At 37.0% G+C, this 24,764-nt stretch overlaps 2 protein-coding genes across 2 annotated transcripts; both read left to right on the top strand.

Moving 5' to 3' along the window:
* Positions 1-5,034: 5,034 nt before the first annotated feature.
* LOC103454729 (aspartic proteinase 36) lies at positions 5,035-10,045 on the top strand. Its single transcript, XM_008394328.4, has 10 exons — positions 5,035-5,420; positions 5,946-6,075; positions 6,184-6,434; positions 6,792-7,019; positions 7,763-7,925; positions 8,526-8,599; positions 8,748-8,844; positions 8,956-9,019; positions 9,224-9,295; positions 9,395-10,045. The coding sequence occupies exons 1-10, from the start codon at positions 5,179-5,181 to the stop codon at positions 9,559-9,561; spliced, it is 1,488 nt and encodes a 495-aa protein (XP_008392550.3). The 5' UTR covers positions 5,035-5,178; the 3' UTR covers positions 9,562-10,045.
* Positions 10,046-23,074: 13,029 nt separating this feature from the next.
* LOC139191181 (uncharacterized) lies at positions 23,075-23,494 on the top strand. Its single transcript, XM_070811749.1, has 2 exons — positions 23,075-23,274; positions 23,368-23,494. The coding sequence occupies exons 1-2, from the start codon at positions 23,075-23,077 to the stop codon at positions 23,492-23,494; spliced, it is 327 nt and encodes a 108-aa protein (XP_070667850.1).
* The last annotated feature ends 1,270 nt before the right edge of the window (positions 23,495-24,764 follow it).

The raw sequence follows: 24,764 nt of genomic DNA, 5'->3' as shown, positions 1-24,764 counted from the left end.
GAACTGTTCAGAGTCCAAATTCCAGAAAACAAATGATAATCAATAGCCAATTAATACTGGGTAATCATTGAAATTAAAGTCCAGTTACTAATGTCAAATTTACAACCAAAGGAGCAATCAATGTACTGAACTCCAAAGAAATATCTTCACATAAAAGTATTTATTTTCACAAAATAAATGAAACTATATCAAATGTCTTGATATAAACTAAGAACTCGAAAGCTTAAGCAAAACCCACTCTCAACAATCAAAATTAACAACACACTAAGCTCTGCAACTAAAAAAACAGAACCATTTCGCAAGCTAATACAAAATCAAGCCAACAAATTCCATTTCAATTTTGACAAAACAAATCGAAAAGAATAATGAAAATCCACCTATATGTCAAAACCCTATACTTAATTTTCATAAAAAAAATCCAAATAGAAAATCAAGACAAATAATTGGATTAATTGACACTAATCCAAGTCAATTAAATAGCCAAGGTCAAAAATCCATATCCAAATACACTTGTTTCCCACGGTTTCTGCACCCAATAAAAAAATAAATAAATCAGACTACGACCAAATTTGGACAGATGTATTTGCATCTTGCATTCAGATTCAAAAAATCAACTTTGAAGAAAATAACCCATTAAAAATTAAATTAAACTAAGTAAACCCAAATCAAGTAAATCCAGTAAAAAAGTCAAGTTCGCAGTACAACTTTATATTTGTTTTCACTTACACTGACGATAAGTATAATCAAGACAGAGAAACTCATGAACCAGCTCTCAAAGATACAGAAACCTATCAAGTACTTGGACAATGAACATACCCAAAAAAGGAATTTCTTGGACATGAAACCAACAGGTCTACAGAAAATTAAACACAAATTCAAAATCGACGGTTCATATAGAGATCTTCGATCAAATCGCAAAAAGTGAAGAAAATTCATAACAAAACGGGAAAAAAAAAACATAATCTCACTTCGCATCAGTTTTTCTGTGAGCAGCAACTCTTAATTTCCCCATGCTCAACTAAACCTCCACAGAAAACTGCAAAACAAACAGATGAGAATCATTTAGAAACGACAAAAAATCGATATTAATAGATAAAAAAGAAGTCGGAGAAAAAAATCTCTCTCTCTATTTCTGTCATCTCAAAGTCACATTCTTTATCAAATTCAACAACTGGATTTTAACAAAAAAAAAAAAAAAAACTGAATAATTCACACATATTGAAAAAAACCTACTCACATCGAGACAGAGATCTTTCGGAAGCAGCGGAAAGTAGTCCTGTGGAAGATCAAAGCTGTTTTGCATAGGAAATAATAAAATTGAAAAAAAAATCAAAACTTTAAATTACAACTAAATTTATTAATTTCTTAATTGAAATCCAGAAAAAAAAAATGCAAAATTTAAACAATGCAGAGAAAATCCAGATCCCACCTCAAATTTGTACATGAAGCATTTTTACAAATCACCCAACCATGAATCACAGGAGAAGCAGAGGATTGAGTATGGTGGAGGAGAGACAGGGAGAGAGAAAGAGAAGAGGGAGAGAAAGGGGAAAATGAAGGCCAAATGGGTCTCTCCCATCCCTCTCAATCTTTCCATCACCGACACCAACCCTTGATTTGAGGAGGAAAAATCCACCCTAACCCCACTTTTTGGCAGCCTCACTCGTCTTTCTCCCTTCCCCTCCCTCTGCCATCTCACGCCTCTCTCCCTAAAATCCCTCCATGGCTGAAATGTAAATAATGCAAAATCGAGGGCCCATTTTATAATAGACTGGTAAAACCGTAAATATTTCGAAATATGTTCAGAGACAAAAGTACCCTCATACCTTTTGATAATTTCCCTCCCAACCAGCCCATTTGGCTGTGGCATTGTGGTAAATAGCGTGAAATCAAAGGACAAAAATTTGACTGTAGCTAAGCTACAGTCAAATCCCTCCTCAATTTTAGAATAGATAATGACTAAATTTGAACCGATACACCAACGTCAACAACTAGGATATTGAATTACGTGAGGGATTGATCATGGAAGTGTAGTATTGAAAGGAGGATGTTTGCATTGACTGACAACTTGAAGTTAACCATATTATGAATTAAATGACATCACATGTCTATATACAAACATATAATTGGGGTTTGTGTGTGGGAAATGCACTTCACAAATTATGCATTTGGCTTTTGAAAAAGACTTGACAAGTCGACGTACTACCTCTCCCTTTCATCCAACTCCATCCATTTAAAGCTACTACGTACAACTTGTTTATTTAGTTGGCATTTGAGCTGCCTAGCAGTAGCCTAGGGCTTGTTTCTTTTGCCTCCATCTGATTAAATTTCCACATTTGCACCCACAAATATGTAAAGCAAAAGAAAATATTTAGCCGTTTATGGTACATCGTTCAATCAGTTTTCGTTGGGTATTGTTTGTGTTCAATTTTAAATAATAAAAAATTCAAATGATTTTTTACTGCAAAATGATTGATGAACATATAGAATGAATTAATCCCTAGGATCCTCACAAAGAGGATATGGATAGGATCTTGTTCCAAAAAAAAAAAAAAATACAATCTTACCACATTTTCATGGGCTTTGCTCATCAAGGAAAGAGGTTTACTTGTAGCAAAAACATTATTACATTTTTTCCCTTCTAAATTCACAGTATAACTAGTGTAATAACATTATTGTTTAAGTGTTGTAATATTTCTTTTTACTTATAAATAAGATGTTTTAAATTCGATTTTCATAGATGTCCAGTTCGATACTAATTTATTAAAAACGACTCATTGTGTGACTTAATATCTTACCCCTTAGTGTAAACATAATCGTTGTTGTATCAAACAAAAACGTTAGCATGACAACGTGCACAATTCAAAATTTCAAATTAAAGACTATGGGTTTTCCTAAAAATTAAAAACCAAAGAGGCAGCCAAAAGGCTAGATTCAATACAAAAAGTTAGTCTCCAACTACCTTAATAATAAAGCTTACGTATAACAATTGTAATTTTTTTTCATTTCACCATTTTTATCACGTAACAAAAGAGTATATGTGTCGTAAAGATAAATAAAAAAATAATTTGATAGAAATAAACAAACGAGAGTTACGCTCAAAATGTGTTAATTTTCTTTTGACCTTAACAAACGCCATATTTTATTATGTTAAGCGATGATTAAAACTTTTGAAAGTTAAGTAGTGTGTAAGATTTTATTTTTTTTCAAAAGATATTATTCGACTTACTCCCAAAACTTGTAAGAACACCTAATTTTTTTTCTTGAACTTTAACTTTAACCAAAAATTTTATAATTAGACCATTTTTCGACTTGCGCCTATATTTACGAATTTTTGGTCCAGTATTTCGTCAATATCTAGCCACGTGCTGTCCAAGTGAGCAACAAAAAAGGGTAGAACTGTAATTCTAGCCCTCAGGAAAACCTAGTGTCTTCTTCCGCATCTTCGTCATCTATCCAAGCCTCTGCAACTCTCAACAACTCACCTCCCAAGACTATCTCCAACTCCCATTCCGCCACAAACAACCTCTCTCTTCCCCCTCTCAAGCCCTCTCACACGACCCACCGGCTCTCCCTCCTCAGCGCGTCGTCCTCCTATAACAAATCGAACTCCGGTGAGATGCAGGGAGAGTAAAGCAAGTGAATCCAGGATCACCGGCATGCGAAGCCGTGCGGGTCCTGCGAGGTGGAACTGAAGAGGGGGTGATGTAAAAACGAAAATCGGCTAATTATAAACAATCACGCTCGGATCCCCCAGTGAGTGGTACACAGCCTCCAAACAGTGACTAGTGTCAGCAAATGTGGCCGATTTCATTGTTTTCTTTTTAACAAATAATTTTACTCCTATTAAAACGGTGAAGGAGTTTATTAAATTTTATAATAAGTTATCAATAATATAAGTTAATTTTATTTTTGACGAAAAATGAATTTAATAATTCTCATTTACAAATCAAGAGTTCTACCGTCAGACTTGTCACTGCTAAAATGGAGCGTGCTGTACACGCAGCGCGCCGAACGTAGAGAAGCCAACTCACGTTTTGCCACCGGCAAAGTCTGTTATTCCCTTTTCGTTATTTCCACTTCTTTTTTTTATTCACTCCTCCACTTGAAGAAATTTCAAGAGTAATCCAAATTCCCACCGTATAAAAAAATACAAAAAACTTTCCACATGCCCGAGATTACCCTCCTGCTTCTAGAATCATAATAAAAGAATGTGTGTTTGAATTTTTTGGTCTAATGTGTGAATTCGGTTTTTTAAAAGAACTTAGCCCACTTTGTATATGGTAGGAGAAATTTTTGAAATCGAGCTCCAAATAACATTACTGCGACACTTTTTATATGAAGATAATCGTTAAAGTGTTATATTTATGTTATTGCAATATTTATGTGTTATAATATAGATTGATACTTAAATAATAAACCAACGAGAAAATTTACAATTACAAATTAATCGTATCATATTGGATCCTATTTCATTTGTCAATTAACGTAAAGCGAGGAGTTGAGCTCGAATTAGCAAACCGAAGTCACTTTCAGAACCATACTTCCTAATATGCGTATGTGCATAATAATTGCTTCTTATAGTGTTGAAGCAGGTGTATTGAATTTTTATATTAGAATTTTGTTTTGGTAGACAAATATATCTTGAATAAGAAAATGGGTACAACTAGACAATTGTTATTATTGCGGTATATATAATTTGAACTTTAAATTTTGAGGTCTCTTTCCACAATAACACGGTTTAGTTGAAACCAGATTTGCCCAAATGAGTTTGTTTTGGGTTTGTAAAAACACTCGTAGAAATGGGACAAATATTCAAGGGTATATCTCTTTAGTATTACGGTCTAGTGGTATTCTTCTTCATTTATAAGTGAGAGACCTTAAGTTCAATTTTTGTTAAAGGCGAATTTAAACAATATTATTGCTAACACATTGTAAGACGATAATAAAGTCTTGTTAAAAATAGAAAAAGTATTCAAGGGTATAATCGTCCTTCTAGTATCTATTAAACTCCTCGAGTTGAGTGCCCAAATCATTTCTCGTAAAACTTAAATTTTACAACTTTCCGTTTTAAGCAGCAAACAGCAAACGAAGCAAGAAGCACCAACACCACCACCTCCATCTTTGCCACTGAATTTCCCTCTCAGCCAACTCAAAAAAACGCACCGCTTCGCCGAAATGCGGGTCTCCAAAGTTCCGATCTTGGCCTCCCTCGCCGCGCTGCTCTCTCTCTCCGTCGTCTACTGCGGCTTCCCGGCCACCTTTCTTTCTCTAGAACGTGCCTTTCCGCCGAGCCACCGAGTCGAACTCGACCAGCTCCTAGCCCGCGACCGAGTCAGGCACGCCCGGCTCTTGCAGAACGTGGCGGGCGGCGTTGTCGACTTCTCAGTCGAAGGCACCTCCGATCCCTACCTCGTCGGGTAATTTTATCATCCGGGTTCTCTTGAATGAAGCTTCTAATGTGTTTGCATTAATGGGTTTGTCTCAGATTTTGGTAGATTTTGTTGGATGAGTTGAGTGTTCTTTCTGGGTGTTTGTTAATCTTTTGTGGGTTCTTAATTGGGTAAGCATTTATTGTGTCTCTGAGGGGTTTGTATTTTCTATTTCTAGTTCTGTTTGGTTGCTGAGAAAATGTGAAGTGAAAGAAAAGTACAAAAAGCTCGAGTCTTTCTGTTATCAGTTCCTCTGCAAATGAGTTCTTCAATGCTTACTCACTGACCAAATTTGACGATTCATGGGTTTTTAGAATATGCAAATTTGAAGGAAAAAAAACATTTTTCTTTCTATTTTTATGTAGTTTCTGTTGAAAACGTTGACTGAGTTTGGCTTCTTGCTGTTTGTTTCTGGGTCGATGGATTTTTTTTCTTGTTTCTATTCGGTTTTCTTCTGTTTTATTATGCAACTAAGATATATGATTTTTTGTTCCATCATTTCGGTTTATCCAGGCTTTATTTTACCAAAGTGAAATTGGGCTCTCCGCCGAAAGAATTCAATGTGCAGATTGATACCGGAAGTGACATCTTGTGGATTACCTGCAATTCCTGCAGTGATTGCCCCCAATCTAGCGGACTCGGTGTTAGTTTCTGTTTCGTTTTCTTGCTTGCTGTCGTTTGAGAAGTTTGTAGAGTAAATAGGTAATTTAAAGCGTAACAAACTTGCAAATTTCTGTCCCCTGGCTTGCAGATTCAGCTCAATTTCTATGATTCTGTGAGCTCTTCAACTGCGGGGCTGATCCCCTGTACAGACCCAATGTGCACTTCCTCAGTTCAAACTTCGTCAACTGAATGTTCTCCGCAGAGTAATCAGTGCAGTTATACTTTCCAATATGGTGATGGAAGTGGGACGACTGGTTATTATGTATCGGATGCACTATACTTTGACATGATTCTGGGACAGTCTTTTATCACTAACTCTTCTGCATTTGTTGTTTTCGGGTGAGTGTTTCAACTTCAACTGAAATGGTGTGCACAACAAATGTGGAATAGAAAGAAATCCTTAATGAACAAATGATAGAGGCAAAATATAATAATTAACTTTGAATGAAGATTGCTCAGGTTTTATCAATAATTAATTCATGTTTTGTTTCAGGTGGTACATAGTTTATCTGTATTTACTATTTACGATAAATTTTAAAATGGCATGGCTGAACAGTCTCATCATTTAGCAGTAATAGTGACTGTGCTTCATAAATAACAATAAGCATCATTGTAATTTCTCTTCATTCTTTCTGGATGCCTACATCATTTTTCATGTTTCTTTTTATTGAAGCGTATTGCCTTGGATGGGTGCAGGTGTAGTACGTATCAGTCTGGGGATTTGACTAAGACAGATAAAGCAGTGGATGGGATATTTGGGTTCGGTCAAGGGTCTCTCTCTGTTATATCACAATTGTCATCTCGAGGGATGACTCCCAGAGTGTTCTCCCATTGCTTGAAGGGAGATGGAAACGGAGGGGGTATACTTGTTCTTGGTGAGATTTTGGAGCCAAGCATTGTATATAGTCCCCTTGTGCCGTCACAGTATGTCTCTACCCTGTTGAAATTTATTTATTTATGGTTGTGATGTTTGATTTAGGTCTTAAGTTTTATGATATAAGTATAACCCAGTCTGTGAAGTGGAATTTAATTTCTACTACAGATTTAGATTATTGTTTGTGTTTTTGTGTCTCTATATCTGTCTTATTTCATTCAAACGCATGATTTATTCGGTCAGCAATGGACCTTGACTCTGAATATGTTTTATGCACCAAGGCTTGGATACCGCAACTTCATATCGAGTCATATCACTTTTGGCCTTTTAAACTTTTAGTGCTTGGCTTTTTTATATTAGCACAGAGGTTGTATTTGGGGTCTGCATGGTTGAAATACGAGGATCGCTATCATTCTACCCAGAAGAAAAAGAATACAAGGATCAACTGCTGCATTTTTTTCCGTCATGACATGAGAAATAATGTGTTTATTCATTGTTTGTTGCTAAGTTGGATACTGTTCAGCATCATTCATCCCCGTCATGCTAATGCTTTGTTTTTAACATTATATGTTAAGAATACGATTATTGTTTCACTGAGGAAGTCTGGAAGTTTTCTCTCTGTTACTTTAATGTTCTTTTAATTGTAACAATTTATAACATTTATGGTTTTGTCTTTTCATGTGTACTTTTTCGGTAATACAGTGTTCACTATTAAATTGAAAATTGTCATGAGTTTTGTTTTTTGTTTTATGTTTTCAGTTAATGTAACTGATTCCTTATTTACTATTTTCAGGCCGCATTACAATTTAAATCTGCAGAGCATCACTGTCAATGGGCAAACCTTACCAATCGATCCAGCAGCCTTCACCACATCAAATGGCCGAGGAACTATTGTTGACTCGGGTACAACGTTGTCATATTTTGTGGAAGAAGCGTATGATCCTTTTGTTAATGCTGTAAGTTTGTTCACTTGATTTGATACGCTAATTTGCTTAAACAATTTTCATCATTAGCATTGGGACGGAAAAGGTCATTTTGTTAGAGGAAAAGAATATACATGTATTACATATATTTTTGATGATTCACTTTTAAAAAATTGGTCAAGTTGATAGTGAGTCATCTTTAACTGTATTGCTTGATCTATGACGTAATTTCATTGGCAGAAGCTACTTTAATTAGGGCACAGTTAAGCTTAGTTCCTATTGTAATTAGGGCACAGTACGACTGTCGTGCCCGTCGCGAGCCGTCGACCGTCAAGGTCGTCGGTCTCGTGCGGCGCCGGCGTCGAAGAGGAATGCACCGAGCGCAATGGCGTTCTAGGATTCATATAGCCGACCCCACTTAGTGGGAAAAGGCTTTGTTGTTGTTGTTGTATTTGAATTTGATTCATTTCATCTCTCGTTTTAGTTTCTAATGGGGCCAACTTGACTTTGATGTGGTTGTCCAATATCTGCTCCTTCCTTTCTATTTGACTTCAGACTTCTTTTCATATGTTGTATGGAAACAAAAAGATTTCATCTCTGTACTAAAAACGGATTTTATGATTGTTTTTGTAGATAACTTCGGCTGCTTCACGAACTGTAACTCCCACCATTTCGAAAGGAAACCAGTGTTATCTAGTTTCCACCAGGTTGGTATTGTGTCTAAATATCTTTGAAGTTTTCTCTTTAGAACAGCGGTGGACCATGGAGGGCGGGCAGAATTGTGGCATATTCATTTCTTTCTCTTTTTGTTTATAAAAATAAATAAATCTGAATGACGTCTATTTTTTTTTTCAGTTTGGCTGATGTATTTCCTTCGGTTAGTCTAAACTTTGCCGGAGGTGCATCGATGGTGTTGAAACCAGAGGAGTACCTTATGCATACAGGTTTCATTGTAAGTATTCTCTGGCTTCCATTTAAACTTTCTTATTTAAAGTAGTTTCTTTAGACATCACGACTGCAAATTACATTGCGTAATTGTAATGTGTCATTTCTATTGTAATAGGAAAGTGCTGCTTTGTGGTGCATTGGCTTTCAGAAGGTTCAGGGAGGGGTAACTATTTTAGGAGGTTAGGCCCCAAATTTTAGGCTGGTTATTTAACTCTGGCTGAAAGTTTGAAGTAATATTGTATGTGCAGAACATACTGAGCGTTTTGTTATTTTGTTTTTCTGATAGATAGTGACTATCATAATTTGCTTTTTTAGAACAATACTTAAACATGTGTGCAAATCATATATGTGCCATCTGATGACCTTTCGTTCTTCAATTGCAGATCTTGTTCTAAAAGACAAGATATTTGTGTATGACTTGGCTCGCCAACGGATTGGGTGGGCTAACTACGATTGTAAGTTGAATAACGCGTCCACATAAACTCTCACTTCCTTTACAACTTTGGACCAGTTACCAATACCTTTATCATATTGTTTGAGTTTCTCCTTTACAGGCTCAATGTCAGTAAACGTCTCTGTAACTTCTAGCAAAGACGAATACATTAATGCAGGACAGCTGAGTAAAAGCAGCTCATCGGGAGACATGCTCTTGAAGCATCTAACGTCAGGAACTCTGATTTTCCTAATGCACATACTGTGGAGCTCCCTCGCTGTAATATAAACATCAGATTGTAAGTTCTATTCTCTGTTGAAAGCGTTGTGGGTTGGCTGATCTGTTATTTATAGTGATCGGCGGGGCCTTCTGCTGTTTGTTGTATTGCCAAGCACCCGGTTTGGTCTGCTCTACTTCTGATTCGCGTGAATGGGGGCGTCATAAAGTGTTCTCCATCTACAGCATTGCAGAACGGTAACCTATCTTTCCACAAGTTAATGAAGGTAGTATCCAAGTAGAAATTCTGTTCGTCAGTCCGCGTCGATATCATGTTGACTTGATGATTCCATGCCTTTGTACATAACTGAAACTTCTAACGGTTTCTTGACGTTGACACACGCGTTTTGTCCTCGAAAGAAATTTAGAAAAAAGTCCATTGTTGTAGTGTGGAAATGTCGCAGAGAATTCAAAAGTGTTGTAGTTTTGATGATTCTGTTTGAAAATTGAAACCCATTTCATTAAAATATGTAATGGAATTAATTTGGTTTTTTAATTTTGTTGAAATTGTACTTTTGGGGTACATATGAAGCCCTCACAATTATTTAATATGTACTTGTTTTTTATGAAGCACAAGTATTATGGCCCCGAAAGGCCATTCTATTTATACAGGCCAAATTAATTTGTTTCGTGGTCTTGTGGTGACATTTCATTTTCAATGTGATGTTCGTGTTGAAAAAGTTGTCCAAATTCAAATTTCCGTTAGTTTTCTGTTAAAAAAGTAGTATGTGAGGTTGCTAAAACAAAATGAAGAAACCAAAAACATGGAATTGTCGTGCGCTGACTATGAGTTGAAGATGACTTAGGTTTGGATGAAATTGGGATTTGACGGGAATTCAGATGCTTGCAGCTGACAACTAGCTTTGAAAATGGAGACCAGACATGACTGTGAGGTAATAACACCAGCGTTAGAGCATCTCTAATGGGGGTTTTATCCTCTATAAGGCTTCTATATTTAAAGTTGGGCCGGGGGAAATTTCTATCGTCAATGAATCAGAAAATGTGGATGGATCCACCGCTTGGGCTAGCATCTTCCTTTTTTGAGTAGCAAAATATTAGGCTACATCTAGCCTCAAAAAAATAATGGATCCCACGAGAAAAGTATCAATCAGTGTGTGCCAATTCTATCACTCTCTCCCCACTAGCAAATACACTTATACTGTCATTTTATTCTTTCTTTTTTTAACATATTTGTTTCAAAGGTCCTCCTCCATTGTGTTTGTATGTTTAATGCTTAAGCCATAACATAATATAACTTGTTTTACTAAAAAGGCTTACTTTAATTGATTTCAAAACAAAAACACACTACATATTGAAATGACTTTGGTAGTTTAGAGACCTAAACCGAAAACATAAACAAACAACATACCTAAATTGTAAGGGCATTACAATTTAGTTAATTGAAAGCATAAGTAAGCGGACCTATATTGTAAAGCCTTTACAATTTAGTTCTTTAAATGCTACAAACACAAGACTTAGCTTCTATGTGCATGTTCATTCCACACGTGTGCAATCAAATTATTTCGGAGGGCGAAGTGGGCATTTGCATCTTCCAACGGATAAGATTGAGATACAAGAATCTAATCCAACGAACGGTTTATAAGTGATGAAGTCTAACTTTGTCAAAATTTTAATTTTTTTAGGTTGAAAAGTTCATTAAAAAATTTAAGATAACAAGTCAAAAATCAACTTAAGAAAAGTTAACAAAAATAAAAAAAAAAAAATTCATGTAAACAAATTACTTTATAAATAATATAGCCATATGTAAAGCCCGAAAGATATATAGCCCCTCATCGAGGAAGATTCTTTTTTAGAGCCCAAAAGATTCCTCGGAGCTGTAAAATTGATTATGTCCATCACTTTTTCAACCCCATATAGAGCCCCTTATTGGGGATTCTCTGTTATGTTGTCTCATAGCTTGATACTTGTTACCCTTTCCTGGCCCCGCTTGGAGAGAACAATTTACATAGAATGAGTATATTGCTATGTGGCATCCTGTGCCGATGATATAAGGACATGTGATAAAAAAAACTTACACATATCTTTATTTCAATGGTATGGGACACCACAATGATGGTGTCCTAATGTTGTGTAATTCTTTCTCCCACTCTCGCTCTCAGAGCTTTTTCAATTGGAAGATGCAATTTTGATATATTACATCCCGTTTTATACTTCCTAAAAATGTAAATGTGAGTTTTACTCTAATGAGAAAATTGTAAACTTAAGTCCTATTTATGTTTTACTTTTTGGCGAAGATGGATTCCGACCAAATAAATAGGTAAAATAAACATTTTACTGTTGTAGGCATAATTTACTAAACAATTATGGAGGCTAGATAGAGGGGTGTGGCATTAGTAGAAAGAAAGAGAGAGATGTGTAATTGTGAGGTGTGTTCTATTCCACCCCATTGTGCCTTTATTTACAATAGTAGGGAAGGTTAATTCCTTACCTCTAATAGGATTACACCTCTAATAGGATTACAACTCTAATAAGATAATATCTAGTCTCAGAGATATGGTAGAATCCCATAAGGAGATCCTAGATATGTTAGGATTTACACAATCACATTTCTAAGTTAATAGGACTACAACACTCCCCCTTGAGTGTGTAAATACTCAACTAAGTGACGCATTAGGTCTTCAGCAATGAAGTAAATACAGTTGATGAAGTTGTTGGCACAATGAGCGAATACGAGTCTCAAATCAACGGATGAAAGCATAAAAAGGGTAAACCTCACAAAACCTCGCTATGGTAAAACCCAAGGTGGGAGAAAAACCCATAGACTAAGGAGAAAAGTGAGAAGTTGCATTAAGTCAAAACTATACGTCTTCTGGATGCAAGTAGAAAAGCTCACAAGGGTATGACCAGCCCAGGATGGGTGCCTCGTTAAAACCTAGTTAGGTAGCAAAAACCCAGTGGAAAAATGCTTCTAATCGTAGGGAAAAATAGTACATTAAGATCAAGTGAGTATACTTCTGGATACTCATCCTAAGTTTGACAGAACTTCTAAATGAGAACTACAAGTATTGCATATGAATAGTTAGGCATACCAATTCTTCAGACAAGCTTCTGGAAGGTTGACTTCGATAATGATGTCGTGTAGAGGTCAGCAAGGTTGTCTGGGATTGGCTTGCATGACTTCAATCTCGTGATGCTTTGCTGATGTGATGTAGATGCAATATGTCTTGGTGTTGACTTTGTTGATGTACCATGTCTTGGTTAGGTTGATACATGCGTCATAGTCTTCATGGATTATTGTCGGGACTCAACGATGGATGAAAACAGCAAGTACTTCGAATATGCCCAACAAGAACTCCTAACCATGTCTCACATGTGGCATAGTGAAGTAAGGTGAGTCTTGGAACGAGTCAAAGATTTTGCAACTAAGGTCATAACGTGGACCTCCAAGATATTGCGACATCCCTAACGGTAAAGACATAACCATTTAGGGATTTGCCTTGTGTGAGTTTGATAAGTAACCTGCGTCAACATAACAAACAAGGCAAGCATCATTCCGAGGACCAAGGGATCGGATATACTCGGGATGCGTTGGGATTTGCCTACATTCGTAGTACCTTCAGGGTACGTCTTTAATATCAATTCAGTGGTTGCGTGTAGGTGCAGTACAACATCTTTATCAATAGATCAACAACGAATGAGATGTCCAATCTAACTGCAATGAGCTAAGTACAACGAGCGCAAAGTTGAACTCTCATATGGAACTTCGGATTCCATAACCTCTTCAAGGATCTCATTTGCATATCGTATATGGAAGATCATAAGTATACTCAAAGGATAACACCTTCGAGGTATAGTTCGACTGGTAGACCAAATTACAGTTGAAACAATGCTTTAACTTCAGGTTAAAGTATAAACGAGTTTTCCCAAGATCCTTCATCTCAAATTTCATCTTCAGGTATGAGGCAATTTTCTCAAGCTCTTCTAGAATCTTAGTAAGATTCATGTCAACTCTAGCAATTTGGAATATGACTTCATAGTTTAACACGTAAGGGCATACTTCATGTCCTTAGTTGATCAAATAATCACTTAGACGGGTATGCCACATCATCCGGATTGCTTCAATCCATAAGTGAACGCCGCAAACTAGTTGAGAGGGTGTTCCGTGATTTGGAACTATTTGAACTAGTCCATGTAGTTCTTTGGGAACTTACATGTAAATCTTCGTATTCATATCCCCATGGAGAAACATTAACCACATTTCATACTGTTGTAGTCAATCACAAGGCGTTTAAGAGAAACCTTACACCATAAGGCGTGCATCATATCACATTATTTCATTCATCTCATAACACTTCCTTTCCCACTTGTAACACAATGGGGTTACCTTGGGCAGTGTAGGAACGATAAGTCCAAAACACACTTTGGTAAGGAATTTGACTTGGATTGTAATTTCAGTTATCCAATCAGTTTTATGTTGTCACTTAATCAACAGATCAGGGTTCGATATCATTGCTTTTCATTTATGTCGATAGCTACCATATAATTGAAAATATCATCGATGGTAATCTCATTTCAATTCCATTTTCTTATTCAAACTAGTATACTGGACCAAGAACTTCAAGTCTTAGGAGTAATTCGAATTAATTTCATGAGATGGAAATGATTTGAGACAACGATCAAGTATAGATTCATTTTGTGCCGTGTCTTCCTCTTCTAGGGAAATGAATCATATGAACTAAGTAATCTGTCATGCCCTAGGCCAAGACAGATTGATTGGCTATCCGCCGATGTACTGGACCATCCAACAGGGGAGGCCAAGCCATCTATCAGGGGTGACACACCCTTCGAGGAAGTTGACTCAACATCCGTTAAGTACGTCTATCCTTGTAGACATGTTTGCAGTTGGTATATTATCTCGTCACTTTAGCTAGATTAGAGGAATGCATCTGAAGCAACATTCTGAAAGCTAGATTTCATCGCACTTGCTTACCATACTTGTGCAATACAAAGATAAAGATGAGACATAATGGCAACGTCCACGCAAATTCGCACCGTTCTACAGGAATGTTAACGTTCTTATCTCCTCCTAAAGGTGGGAATATGTCTCATTGAAGTGAAAATCCATAAATGAGCAGTAAAGAGATCGATTGTAAGGGTTCTAATAGAGCTAGTGCGAAGGAGAATCGTAATTGACAAAGATTCACATCCTTCTTTGAGGACCCATGTTGGTACATTGCGGTGGCGTAACTTGGCACATGGAATGCACATCCAAATGAGTAAATACAAAACGTCAGGCTCGTACCCAGTAACCAACTGTAACATTAAATAGGTTGGGTGGCAATGAGCCTCAAGACAGACCAATATAGCTGCGTACAAGATTGCATAGCCTTCGGCAGAAACCGAAAACTTGGTGCGTTCACCCAAGGTCTAGGCTATCAATTAAATTGCTTTTTATGATCACTTTGCAAGGCTATTTTGGGGTGAACATGGGAACTCAATGTTCAATTATAAACCCAAAAATGTGCAATAATTTATCGAAAAAAGCAATACTTCATCGAAAAAATCGTCGATATAAACTCTCCAACATTATCTAGTCTCTTAGACTTTATGGGATAAGTAGGTTGGTGAACCTTTAGAATCGGCCATGAGGTTTAGCAGCAATGTATATGGACAAACATGTGACCAGTTTGTAGATTCATTAACCAAAACCATAAGTTTTTATATGGTCAACATTTTGGTTAGATTAGTCCACATATATTCCCTTGAATCCATTGTGAAAAGGGGGGGTCATTTCATATGTTTGCTAGGAATGATTTAGAAAATCATTTTCCCACAACGAGCAGGCTTGGCAAAGTGTGCTTGTAAGCACAAGATCCTTACTTTGGGTAAGGAGATATGTTGGAGCATCATTGTTCGACCTAAGTGTCCCAAATGGTCATGTCAAAGCAAGTAAATTGCTCAATCACCAGGCTCTAAACCGTCCATATTTGGCGTGTTCCCAGTTAAGAGATAGCCCATTGGCCCTAAAGCAAAGTTTCATGCTCATTTTTTGGAGGTGGTGTAAAGATATGCAACTTTGTTTTCTTTAGTAGTTTCATTTATGATCTTTGTTCTCTCAAATATCCTTAAGATTCAACGACGTTCTTCTGTAACGAGGAGGATATAAGGTCTCTAACATGGTAATGTATTACCATTCATACAATGAGGAGCGTGCCAATGCTCTTAATCAGGTAGGATAGACCTGAAGTCATTCTTAGAGATGTGATTTAGGTGTAAAGTTAGTGTGCATAGTATCACATTCATCCAGATAACTAACTATCCCACATTCCTACCTAATCACGTGTTTAATTGAATTTGGTCACATGTATACAAGAAACATGATTCAATTAACTCATATTCAAGGACAAGATTGATAAGATTATCCATAACTAAAACAAACACCAAACGTGAATCCAAGAATATAAAAAAATGTTCACAAAGTAAATGGTTTACTAAGGGGATTCGGCCAACAAGGCCATCCATGTCAAAATTATGCTTTTCCAACGGTGTTTTGTGGAGCAAAATTAGTCTCACATATTGACTACTAGAATGGTACTCCTTAACAACATTGGTAGGGGCACAAATAGATGCATAACCAATGATCTATTCCATCAAGATGGAAGTAGATTTTGCATGGTTGAGGTTGAGGTTGAGGAATAGTATCCCTTATTCTTGAAATTTTAGGTCTTAGGTGCCAAGGATCAATCTCGAGCGTGATGCCATACCTTGATAGGTCCTGATTTTACCATAGGTTGTAAAAATAAACTCGAAATTGGATCGTGAGAGAGACAGACACAGAATTGGGTTTGGTGGGCTACATCCGAGGCTGGAGGGGTCTATTCGGTAGGCCTTTACCAAAGCAAAGCAATGTCATTCGGTGCATCTTTGCTGAAGCAGATCATGCCTTTCTATGCATCCCTGCTGAAGCTAGGGGTGGGCAAACGGGTTTTAGACCCGCGAGTCGGGTGGATCTTTGTGGTTCGGGGTGAGTCCAAAAATTAAAAATACAAAATGGGGTGGGGCGGGCAAGTTCTTGATAAATAACGGGGTGAGTCAATTCTAAAGATTGGAGAAAACGGGCCCCCAACCCGGACCGTTCATTACCTACTGTGATTACCCTCTATTGTCTATTACCTTCTCTCTCTTATTCTTAGACCTAATTCGACCCTCACCCTTTATTGTCTCATCTCTTGATCTCTCTTGATCTCCTCCCTCTCGATCTCCTCTTTCTCGATCTCTCTCTCCCTTTCTCCCATCTCACTTGCCTTAAACTTTCACAAAGCACAACCAGGCATATACCCAGCTCACTCACTGTAAACCATTTGCGCCACAAGTTGCCGTCCATAAAGCATTACCATTTACGCCATAAGCCGATGTCCACACCCTTCTCTCTTTCCTTCAATCCTGCGCTTGAGCTGTTGATAATTTCAGGTAATTTCTCTAAAACACTTTTTAAATTTTCAAGGTTTATCAATTAACTATCACTCTTTCTGGACGCCTCTGTCTCCGATTTGTGCACCTCCAATGGGAACTTGATTGAGAGGTTTCGGACTCGGTGGAATGCGCGGAGGATCTGGGTCGGGTCAAGCTTGGCTGAGACGTTGTCTTGAAGCGATTTGAAGATGTTGAGGAAGGCGATGAGGTACTGGAGCGATTTAAGTCTGTGTGGGGGATAAGCAAGTTAAATTGCTTGGAAACGGCAAATGGATGAGGGTCTTGAAAAAAAAAAAGACTCGTGGACTCGTCCCGAACCGGGTTGGGTTAGGTCTGGTTCTAGTGATCATATTTGCAATACCTGACCTGGCTTGTCCTATTTCCTTTTTAAAAGGGTCAGGTCCGGTTCAGTCCCTTCAAATTTAGGCCCGGCCCAGCCCGTGCCCATCCCTAGCTGAAGTAGAGCATCACTATTCGATAGGTTTTAACTGTACTGGGTTGAGGCATTCGGTAGACTCTAGTCGAACTGGGTCTCTACCGTTTAGTAGACTCTAGCCAAAACTGGTTCTATACCTTTCTCACACGTTTATGGTAGTAATCAAATTTGAGAATTTGGTAAACTTCCATTCTCTACATTGTTGCTTCAGGAGCGAGCTAGAAACAAGGAAAACTGAGAAAAATATTCTCCAGTCAAAATTCGATCAAATTTATATACTTCATAATTGTACTCATTCATGGACGTAATCATGGTGTGCTTCAAGCAATGTCTTTCATGATTAAACGGTCCATAGAAGCGAGCCAAAGAGCCATGGAATCCTCGTTCGGGAGGTATTTCCGTTTGTAATGCTTTAGGCATAACTCTTCGAATGAAGATCATGACAAAGGCTTATTTAGCTCTTCCATGCCATTGTTGGCTTCAATGGTTACTTAGCTTATTGATAGTCAGATGGAGATTCACATCTTGTACCCCATATAAAGTGGTTTCTATTAGAAACATCCAAATCAGGAAAATCGAAATTGTTACGGTACGACAATCCACTAAATATAGAGAATAAGATTGTGATTAGTGCTATGGGAATGAATCATCCATAAGCATCAAAGTTAGAACATTTGAGTTCTAAGACATGGTTTCCATGAAAAACGTCAGGTTGTCATGGGTGTATTTGTTCTATGAAAACTTTGAGTTTCAAAGGCACTAAATTCGAAACTACAAGTTCGAGTTTAGTTATGAACTTTTGGTTCGTAAGAGGAGGTACCTATAAGAACACATAATACAATATACAACTAAGTGTAGTGGAATTAGGTTGCTTCAGGAACTCAAGTGTGAGTGCTTCAGGACTATGAAAGGGAGTCAACGGTTCAATGAAACGAAATAATTTATTGAATCGTTAATTGCCAAAAAGTGGACTTTAGGCCAATAATTTTGGATTAATTGTCAGATTAATGGATTACTAGTCACTTTAATTAATTCAATAAATCGGACCATGCAAGGACGATTATAGAAGCAAGAAATAATAATAACATTCAAGCTAAAATGATTGAAAATGCCAAAAATATCATTGGATTCGAAAACCATAGTCTAAAAGGGTTTAGGCTTGGGGTGCCGTGAGTAAGGCAAAGCACTTAGAGGCTTGGGTTGGCTACAAAAGCAGCCCAAAAATGGCAACAGGCCACAAGCCGAGGGGAAAGAAGCCCAGCAGCAAGCTGATGGCGTTCTTGGGCTGAAACCAACGCGAGGAGTAAGCCCAGCTGAAGCTAGCTTGTGGTAAGCTTAAGTGAGGCCTAGCGAAGCTGGGACCGTGGGACAAGCCCAACTTGCAGGGTTGGTTGTGGTAGCAACAGGTCGGGGCTTTCTCAAGCAAAAGCTTGCGGGTTGTGGGCTCAGGATGTGGACCGGGGCTTCAGGTTTGTGGGGTTAGTCAACCCAAGTCGAAAGCCTGGTTGGGTTTTAACATGGCAACAAGCCCAAAAGGTTGTGCGCATGGTCCAAGTGTCTCACTGTTTCCTCCACATGGCTAGGCTTCAGGTTAGCATGGTGATGCCAGGGTGGTGCTACGATGGTGCAGTGATGGTGTCGCAAAATTCTCAATTTCCCCCTCTTTTTTCGAATCTCTAGGGTTAAAAACCATTAATTGCTTCTAAATTAATTTCAATACTTTGACTCAAATTCCACATAGCATAATTGCGTATTGCATGAACAAGTATATATATTGACAAAATATGTGAACACATATGCAATATATATAATTGAAGGGAAAATATAAATATAGGAGGTTCATGCATCATAGGGAATATTTACATGCTTCATGTTCGTTTCAAATATCTTAATTTATTTTAAAAGAACCTGATTGACAGAAAACAACTAAACCTTTGAATTTGTAGAAAATCCTTCTCTGAAAGCCAGAATTGCATCTCCAATATATTGTATCACGTGCAACAAAGAAAAATTAAATTGAATCAATAGCATGTAGATCGATTCAAAATAATAAATTAATCATAAAAAATAATGATTAAAACATAATGCTCTCCTGATTGAAGATCAAACTCTCTTTAGCGCAGCTTAAAGAGCGTGCTGATAACGTGTTGTAGGCATAATTTATTAAACAATTATGGAGGCCAGAGAGAGGGGTGAGGCAATAGTAGAGAGAAAGAGATAGATGTGTAATTGTAAGGTGTGTTCTATTTCACCTCATTGTGCCTTTATTTATAGTAGTAGGGAAGGCTAATTACTTACCCTAATAGGATTACAACTCTAATAGGATAATATTTAGTCTAAGAGATATGGTAGAATCCCATAAGGATATACTAGACATGTTAGGATTTACACAATCATATTCCTAATTTAATATGATTGCAACATTTACATGATTTTGCATCTTCTATTATTGAGACTCTCATAAACCTCTCTGCATTCGACACTAGCCGCACTACTCGTGTTGACGTGACAACTTCCGTATATGCTTGACCACATAGCTCCCCTATGCCTTTCGTACCATACCTAGTCTAAATGTCAAAGAGAACTTTCATATAACAAGCTCATCCACCTGGTCTTTATGTAGCAGGGAAAGTAGAGAAATTTATTTGATATTAGGACTTGTTATGTCAGGAGAGAGAGATACCAACAAGAAATACAAATACGTGTTCTAAATGCAATTGTACTATTTCGTGCTACTAAAGTAAATTTTTAAGAAAACTAATGAAAATGGTTTAAAAACTTCGAGTTTTAACGAAAATGACAAAATAAAGGGTAAAGTAAATAGTACCATGATTGACTTTTTAGTGTAAAAATGTGGTTTTTCATTAAAGTGAACAATACTGGAAACTTTTCGTTAAAATTCTCTAAATTTTTGTCCTAAATGCAATTATACTCCTTGTACTACTACTAAGACCTCTCATTTTCAAATGAAGAGGAATACTACTACACCATAATTTTGAATGACTATAATGATATTCTTTTTATTTAATTTATCGTTTCTTTTTATTTAATACTAATAATTTATAGCCAAAATAAAAAATTTAAAACATGTAGGAAAATAAGTTAGTAAAAGGACCGCAAGCGTAAAAGAGGGCGTTGCTTGGGTTAAAATCCTAGATGTGAAAAATGCCAATAATCCCTGTGAAGAAATGGTTGTGTGAACGTTGAAGTAGTCTTACGCTCTTGGGCCCCGCTTACTTACCCCATTTCCCACTCTCTCTTTTACACGTGGCATTCTCATTCCACATGTGTGACCTATTTTCATGCTCTTCTTGTCTTGGTCCCATTTTATTTTTAATTTTAATTTGTACGGTTTTACGTTTTTACAAACTCTTGTTAATTTTTTTCTCATTGATCGTTTTCAATTCATTTGATCCGACGGTCTAAAATTGAAAGAAATAAATGAGAAGTAAAAATAAATATTTGGATAACAATACCCTATAGATAATGTCGGTAATGTAAAGTGTTAATTGCTTTACAATTTATGAATCTTAACTTTATAAAGCATTTTATCTAACTAGATGAGTTAAAACAAAAATTACCATCTTAAATTTGAGAAGTGACATTCCCGCTCCACTCTTACATTTTGATAAGTGTGTGAAAGTATAGTACCCAATCACAGTAACGTAATTCACGCGCTCTTACGTTAGTGTATATCAATCATCGACAACTCTTACTTGTTCTTACATTATCCAACATCAATAAATTTAATTACGCAAATTAATAATGACGGATTATTTGGAAAATCAATAACATTCCTTAAAACCCTTATAACCAAAAACATTAAAGTTTCTTAAACTCGTGCAAATTTCCTTTACACTATGTTTGGATAAGAGAAATAAACTTGAAATTTGAATTAAAGTCGGAATTTATAAATTGATATGCACTAATTCCCTTGTTTGGATTCATAAATATATAAATTTAGAATTTCCGCAAGGAAAAAAAATTTGGAATTTGAGACCTTCAATTCCCAAGTTTAAATTCAATGTAAATATGTGTCATTTCCCAATTTCTATGATTGAGAGTTTAAAAATAACAAATTATGTATTCAATTCCATTATTATTTTTTTTGGTTAACTAAACAAGAAAATGCACAAGTTCTAGAAAATAAAATCTCATCATTTTAAAATTCATTAGTAATCTTAAATTTCTTCATCCAAACATGTGTTAAATTGTGTAAATTTCCAAACAAAACCAACAACTCGCCCACACGTCGGGGACCTTTTTTTGTTGCATAACTAGAACATTTATCTGCAACTGACGACAGATAATGTGGCAAAACCGAATCGCACATAGTACAACGGTCTGGTGGTAGAATTTTTCATTTAGAAGTGAGATGTCTCATGTGTTGAATCTCATAGATGATGAATTCGATACCAAATTAGATTGACTATTGTGTGACTTAGCTACACTCTGTGTTCCCTTAGAGTAACTCCACCCATGGAGCCCCCCTGGCAATCTACTATTGAATCAACCCTATTGAACAGTAATTGCCTTTAATGAATAGTAACTGTTCTTAATGAACAGTAACTGCCCTTAATGAACAGTAATTGCCATTTGCATCTGCACCCTTGGAGCCCTCCCCCTGGCAATAGGTAATAAAATATTTGTTTTTTTTGTTTGTTTAAATAATACAAAATAAAATTATTTGTAATTTCGGATAAGATTTTTTAAATCGTTCTCGTTGCGCCACGTGTCATTTTATAAAAAAAAATTATTTAGCGATGGATTTCAATAAGATTTTTATCCAATGTCATCGTGCCACGTGTCGTTATCTTTTGAGAATCTTGTCTAAAGATTTCGATCAGATTTTAACTCGTTCAAAATTGCGCCACGTGTCATTATCCGAACAGATAATTATTAGAGATTGATTTTGATAAGATTTTTATCCAATACGAACGTGCCACGTGTCATTATCTTTCAAAATCTTTGAGGATAGATTTCGATCAAATTTTTAACGAATGACGGCATGCCACATGGCCTTATCTACAATCCAATCCTTTCTGAATCGTCCATATAATCCACCATCCATCCTCACAAATCTCACACCAATTTTCTCAACATCTTTATCTCATTATTCATAGTTTCTGCTTCTTCTTCACCATCTATCCTTACAATGTCTTCTTCTTCATCAAGGATGATGTGGGAAATCGATCAGTAATAGGAAGAATTGTTTAACCAATCTGAATGAATGTTTAACCTTCAAATAGCCAAAAATGAGATGGAAGAGGATGAGGAGCGTAGAAGGAGAGATGACGAAACAAGAATGGCCAGAGCCTTACATTCCGGTCGAGTCATCCAGACTGTTGCTCAGATATGCAGGCCCAACCGTTCAAGAAACCTTGATAGAAGCAGGCAACGATGGGGTGAAGAGCTGTTGGACGATTACTTTGTCCATAACAATGCATTTCCTGATACGTACTTCATACGCCGTTTTAGAATGGAACGACATTTGTTCAACAAAATCATAACTGATGTTTGCAACCATGATTCTTACTTTGTGCAAAAGAAGGATGCTTGTGGTGTTATGGGTCTCCTGCCTCAGCAAAAAATCACTGCTGCGTTGCGGATGCTTGCGTATGGAGCATCTGCAGACCAAGTGAATGAGATAACGAGATGGGGAAATCAACCATTCTTGAGGTCCTGATGAGGTTTTGTGGAGCAGTCGAATCTTTGTACACCGCAGAGTACCTCAGAAAACCTACTCACATGGACTTACAAAGGCTTCTGAAGAAAGGCGAGATGCGAGGTTTTCCTGGGATGATAGGAAGCATCGATTGTATGCACTGGACGTGGAAAAACTGTCCAAGTGCATGGCAAGGCACATATGAGGACAGAAAATGAGCAAAATCTATCATTTTGGAAGCAGTGGCATCTTTTGATACATGGATATGGCACGCCTTTTTCAGGGTTCCGGGGGCTCAAAATGATCTCAACGTCCTTACCCAATCCCCAGTGTTCAACGACGTCCTGCAAGGAAAGACACCAAAAGTCACGTACGTCGTCAATGGACGTAGGTACGACGGGCCATACTGACAGTGGGAAACATTTGTCAAAACAGTGCCACGTCTGCGAAGTGCAAAGGAAAAACACTTTGCAAGCTATCAAGAGGGGTGCAGGAAGGATGTGAAGCATTGTTTTGGTATCTTTCAAGCTCGTTGGGCGATCGTCAGAGGTGCTGCCAAAATGTTCGATGTAGAGTCACTTCGATCCATCATAATGACGTGCGTCATTCTTCACAACATGATTGTGGAAGATGAGTTCGATTATGATGCGGTTGATGAATATAAGCCAGAGCCAGACACGATGAACAATTCAAGAACACGGATATATTGTGCGCATGATGCTACCGAAGAACCCGCGCAACACGAGCCATTAGAAAGGGATGGATGTTACATTGAAAGGGTCATTCAACGATATACTACACTTCAAAGGTCATCTATGCACAATGATCGGCAAATTGACTTGATAGAGCACCAGTGGGCATTGAAACAAGCTGAAGATACTTAAGTTTATTTAGTATGTTTGTTTGTATTTGGTGTGTTTATTTAATTTTATTTGGTGTGTTTTTTGTAGTGAGTTTTTTTATTATTTGCTATGTTTATGTATTATTTGGTGTGGATTATTTGGTATGTTTATGTAATTTTATTTGGTGTGTTTTTTGTAGTGAGTTTTTTATTATTTGGTATGTTTATGTAATTTTATTTGGTGCGTTTATGTAATTCCATTTGGTGAGTTTTTTAGTTTTATTTGGTGTGTTTTATAATTTCATTATACGTGAACAATTTGATGAATAAAGATTCTATTATTAGGATAAATATATTACGAAATTAAATAAATGTACTCTTACTTTAAATAAAGTACTAACTTCAATAAATTGGAAACAACATAAATAATAAATTACAACCCAAAGTGATTGGAAAACTATGGGCTTCGATTACAAAATGTACCTTATTCATCATCACTTAACCAATCTGTGGTGCTAGGATCATCTTGTCTTGTTGTGCTAGGACCATCTTGTCTTGATCTGGCTTCTCTTGCACGCCTCATTTGCACCACATCCGCTTTCTCCGACTACCAAAAATATTTAGAATTTGGAGACATCCCTTCTAAACGCGTGTTCATAATGTCACGATCTCGTTGTGCAATTCTTTCTTCTCTAAGCAACTCCCTTTCTTGCCTAAGTAGCTCTTTTCCCTCTGTTCAGCTTGAAATGCTTGTTGAATAGTTGCAGCTTTTGCCTCATCTCTAGCCTTTTCAGCCTCATATTTCACCAATTCCCGCGCCAACGTCAATTCACCTTGAT

This window comes from Malus domestica, chromosome 14 (genome assembly GCF_042453785.1).
Source record: "Malus domestica chromosome 14, GDT2T_hap1".
Lineage (NCBI taxonomy): Eukaryota > Viridiplantae > Streptophyta > Magnoliopsida > Rosales > Rosaceae > Malus > Malus domestica.
Note: the sequence above shows the minus strand (reverse complement) of the source record. Positions and strands in the feature narration are given on the sequence as shown.

Excerpts from the sequence above, each read along its gene's own strand:
- LOC139191181 (XM_070811749.1), top strand. The coding sequence starts at position 23,075 with ATGGGGAAATCAACCATTCTTGAGGTCCTGATGAGGTTTTGTGGAGCA. Across the intron at positions 23,275-23,367 it reads AAAAACTGTCCAAGTGCATG|GGTTCCGGGGGCTCAAAATG; the intron begins GCAAGGCACATA and ends CGCCTTTTTCAG.
- LOC103454729 (XM_008394328.4), top strand. The coding sequence starts at position 5,179 with ATGCGGGTCTCCAAAGTTCCGATCTTGGCCTCCCTCGCCGCGCTGCTC. Across the intron at positions 5,421-5,945 it reads TCCGATCCCTACCTCGTCGG|GCTTTATTTTACCAAAGTGA; the intron begins GTAATTTTATCA and ends CGGTTTATCCAG. Across the intron at positions 9,296-9,394 it reads TGGGTGGGCTAACTACGATT|GCTCAATGTCAGTAAACGTC; the intron begins GTAAGTTGAATA and ends TCTCCTTTACAG.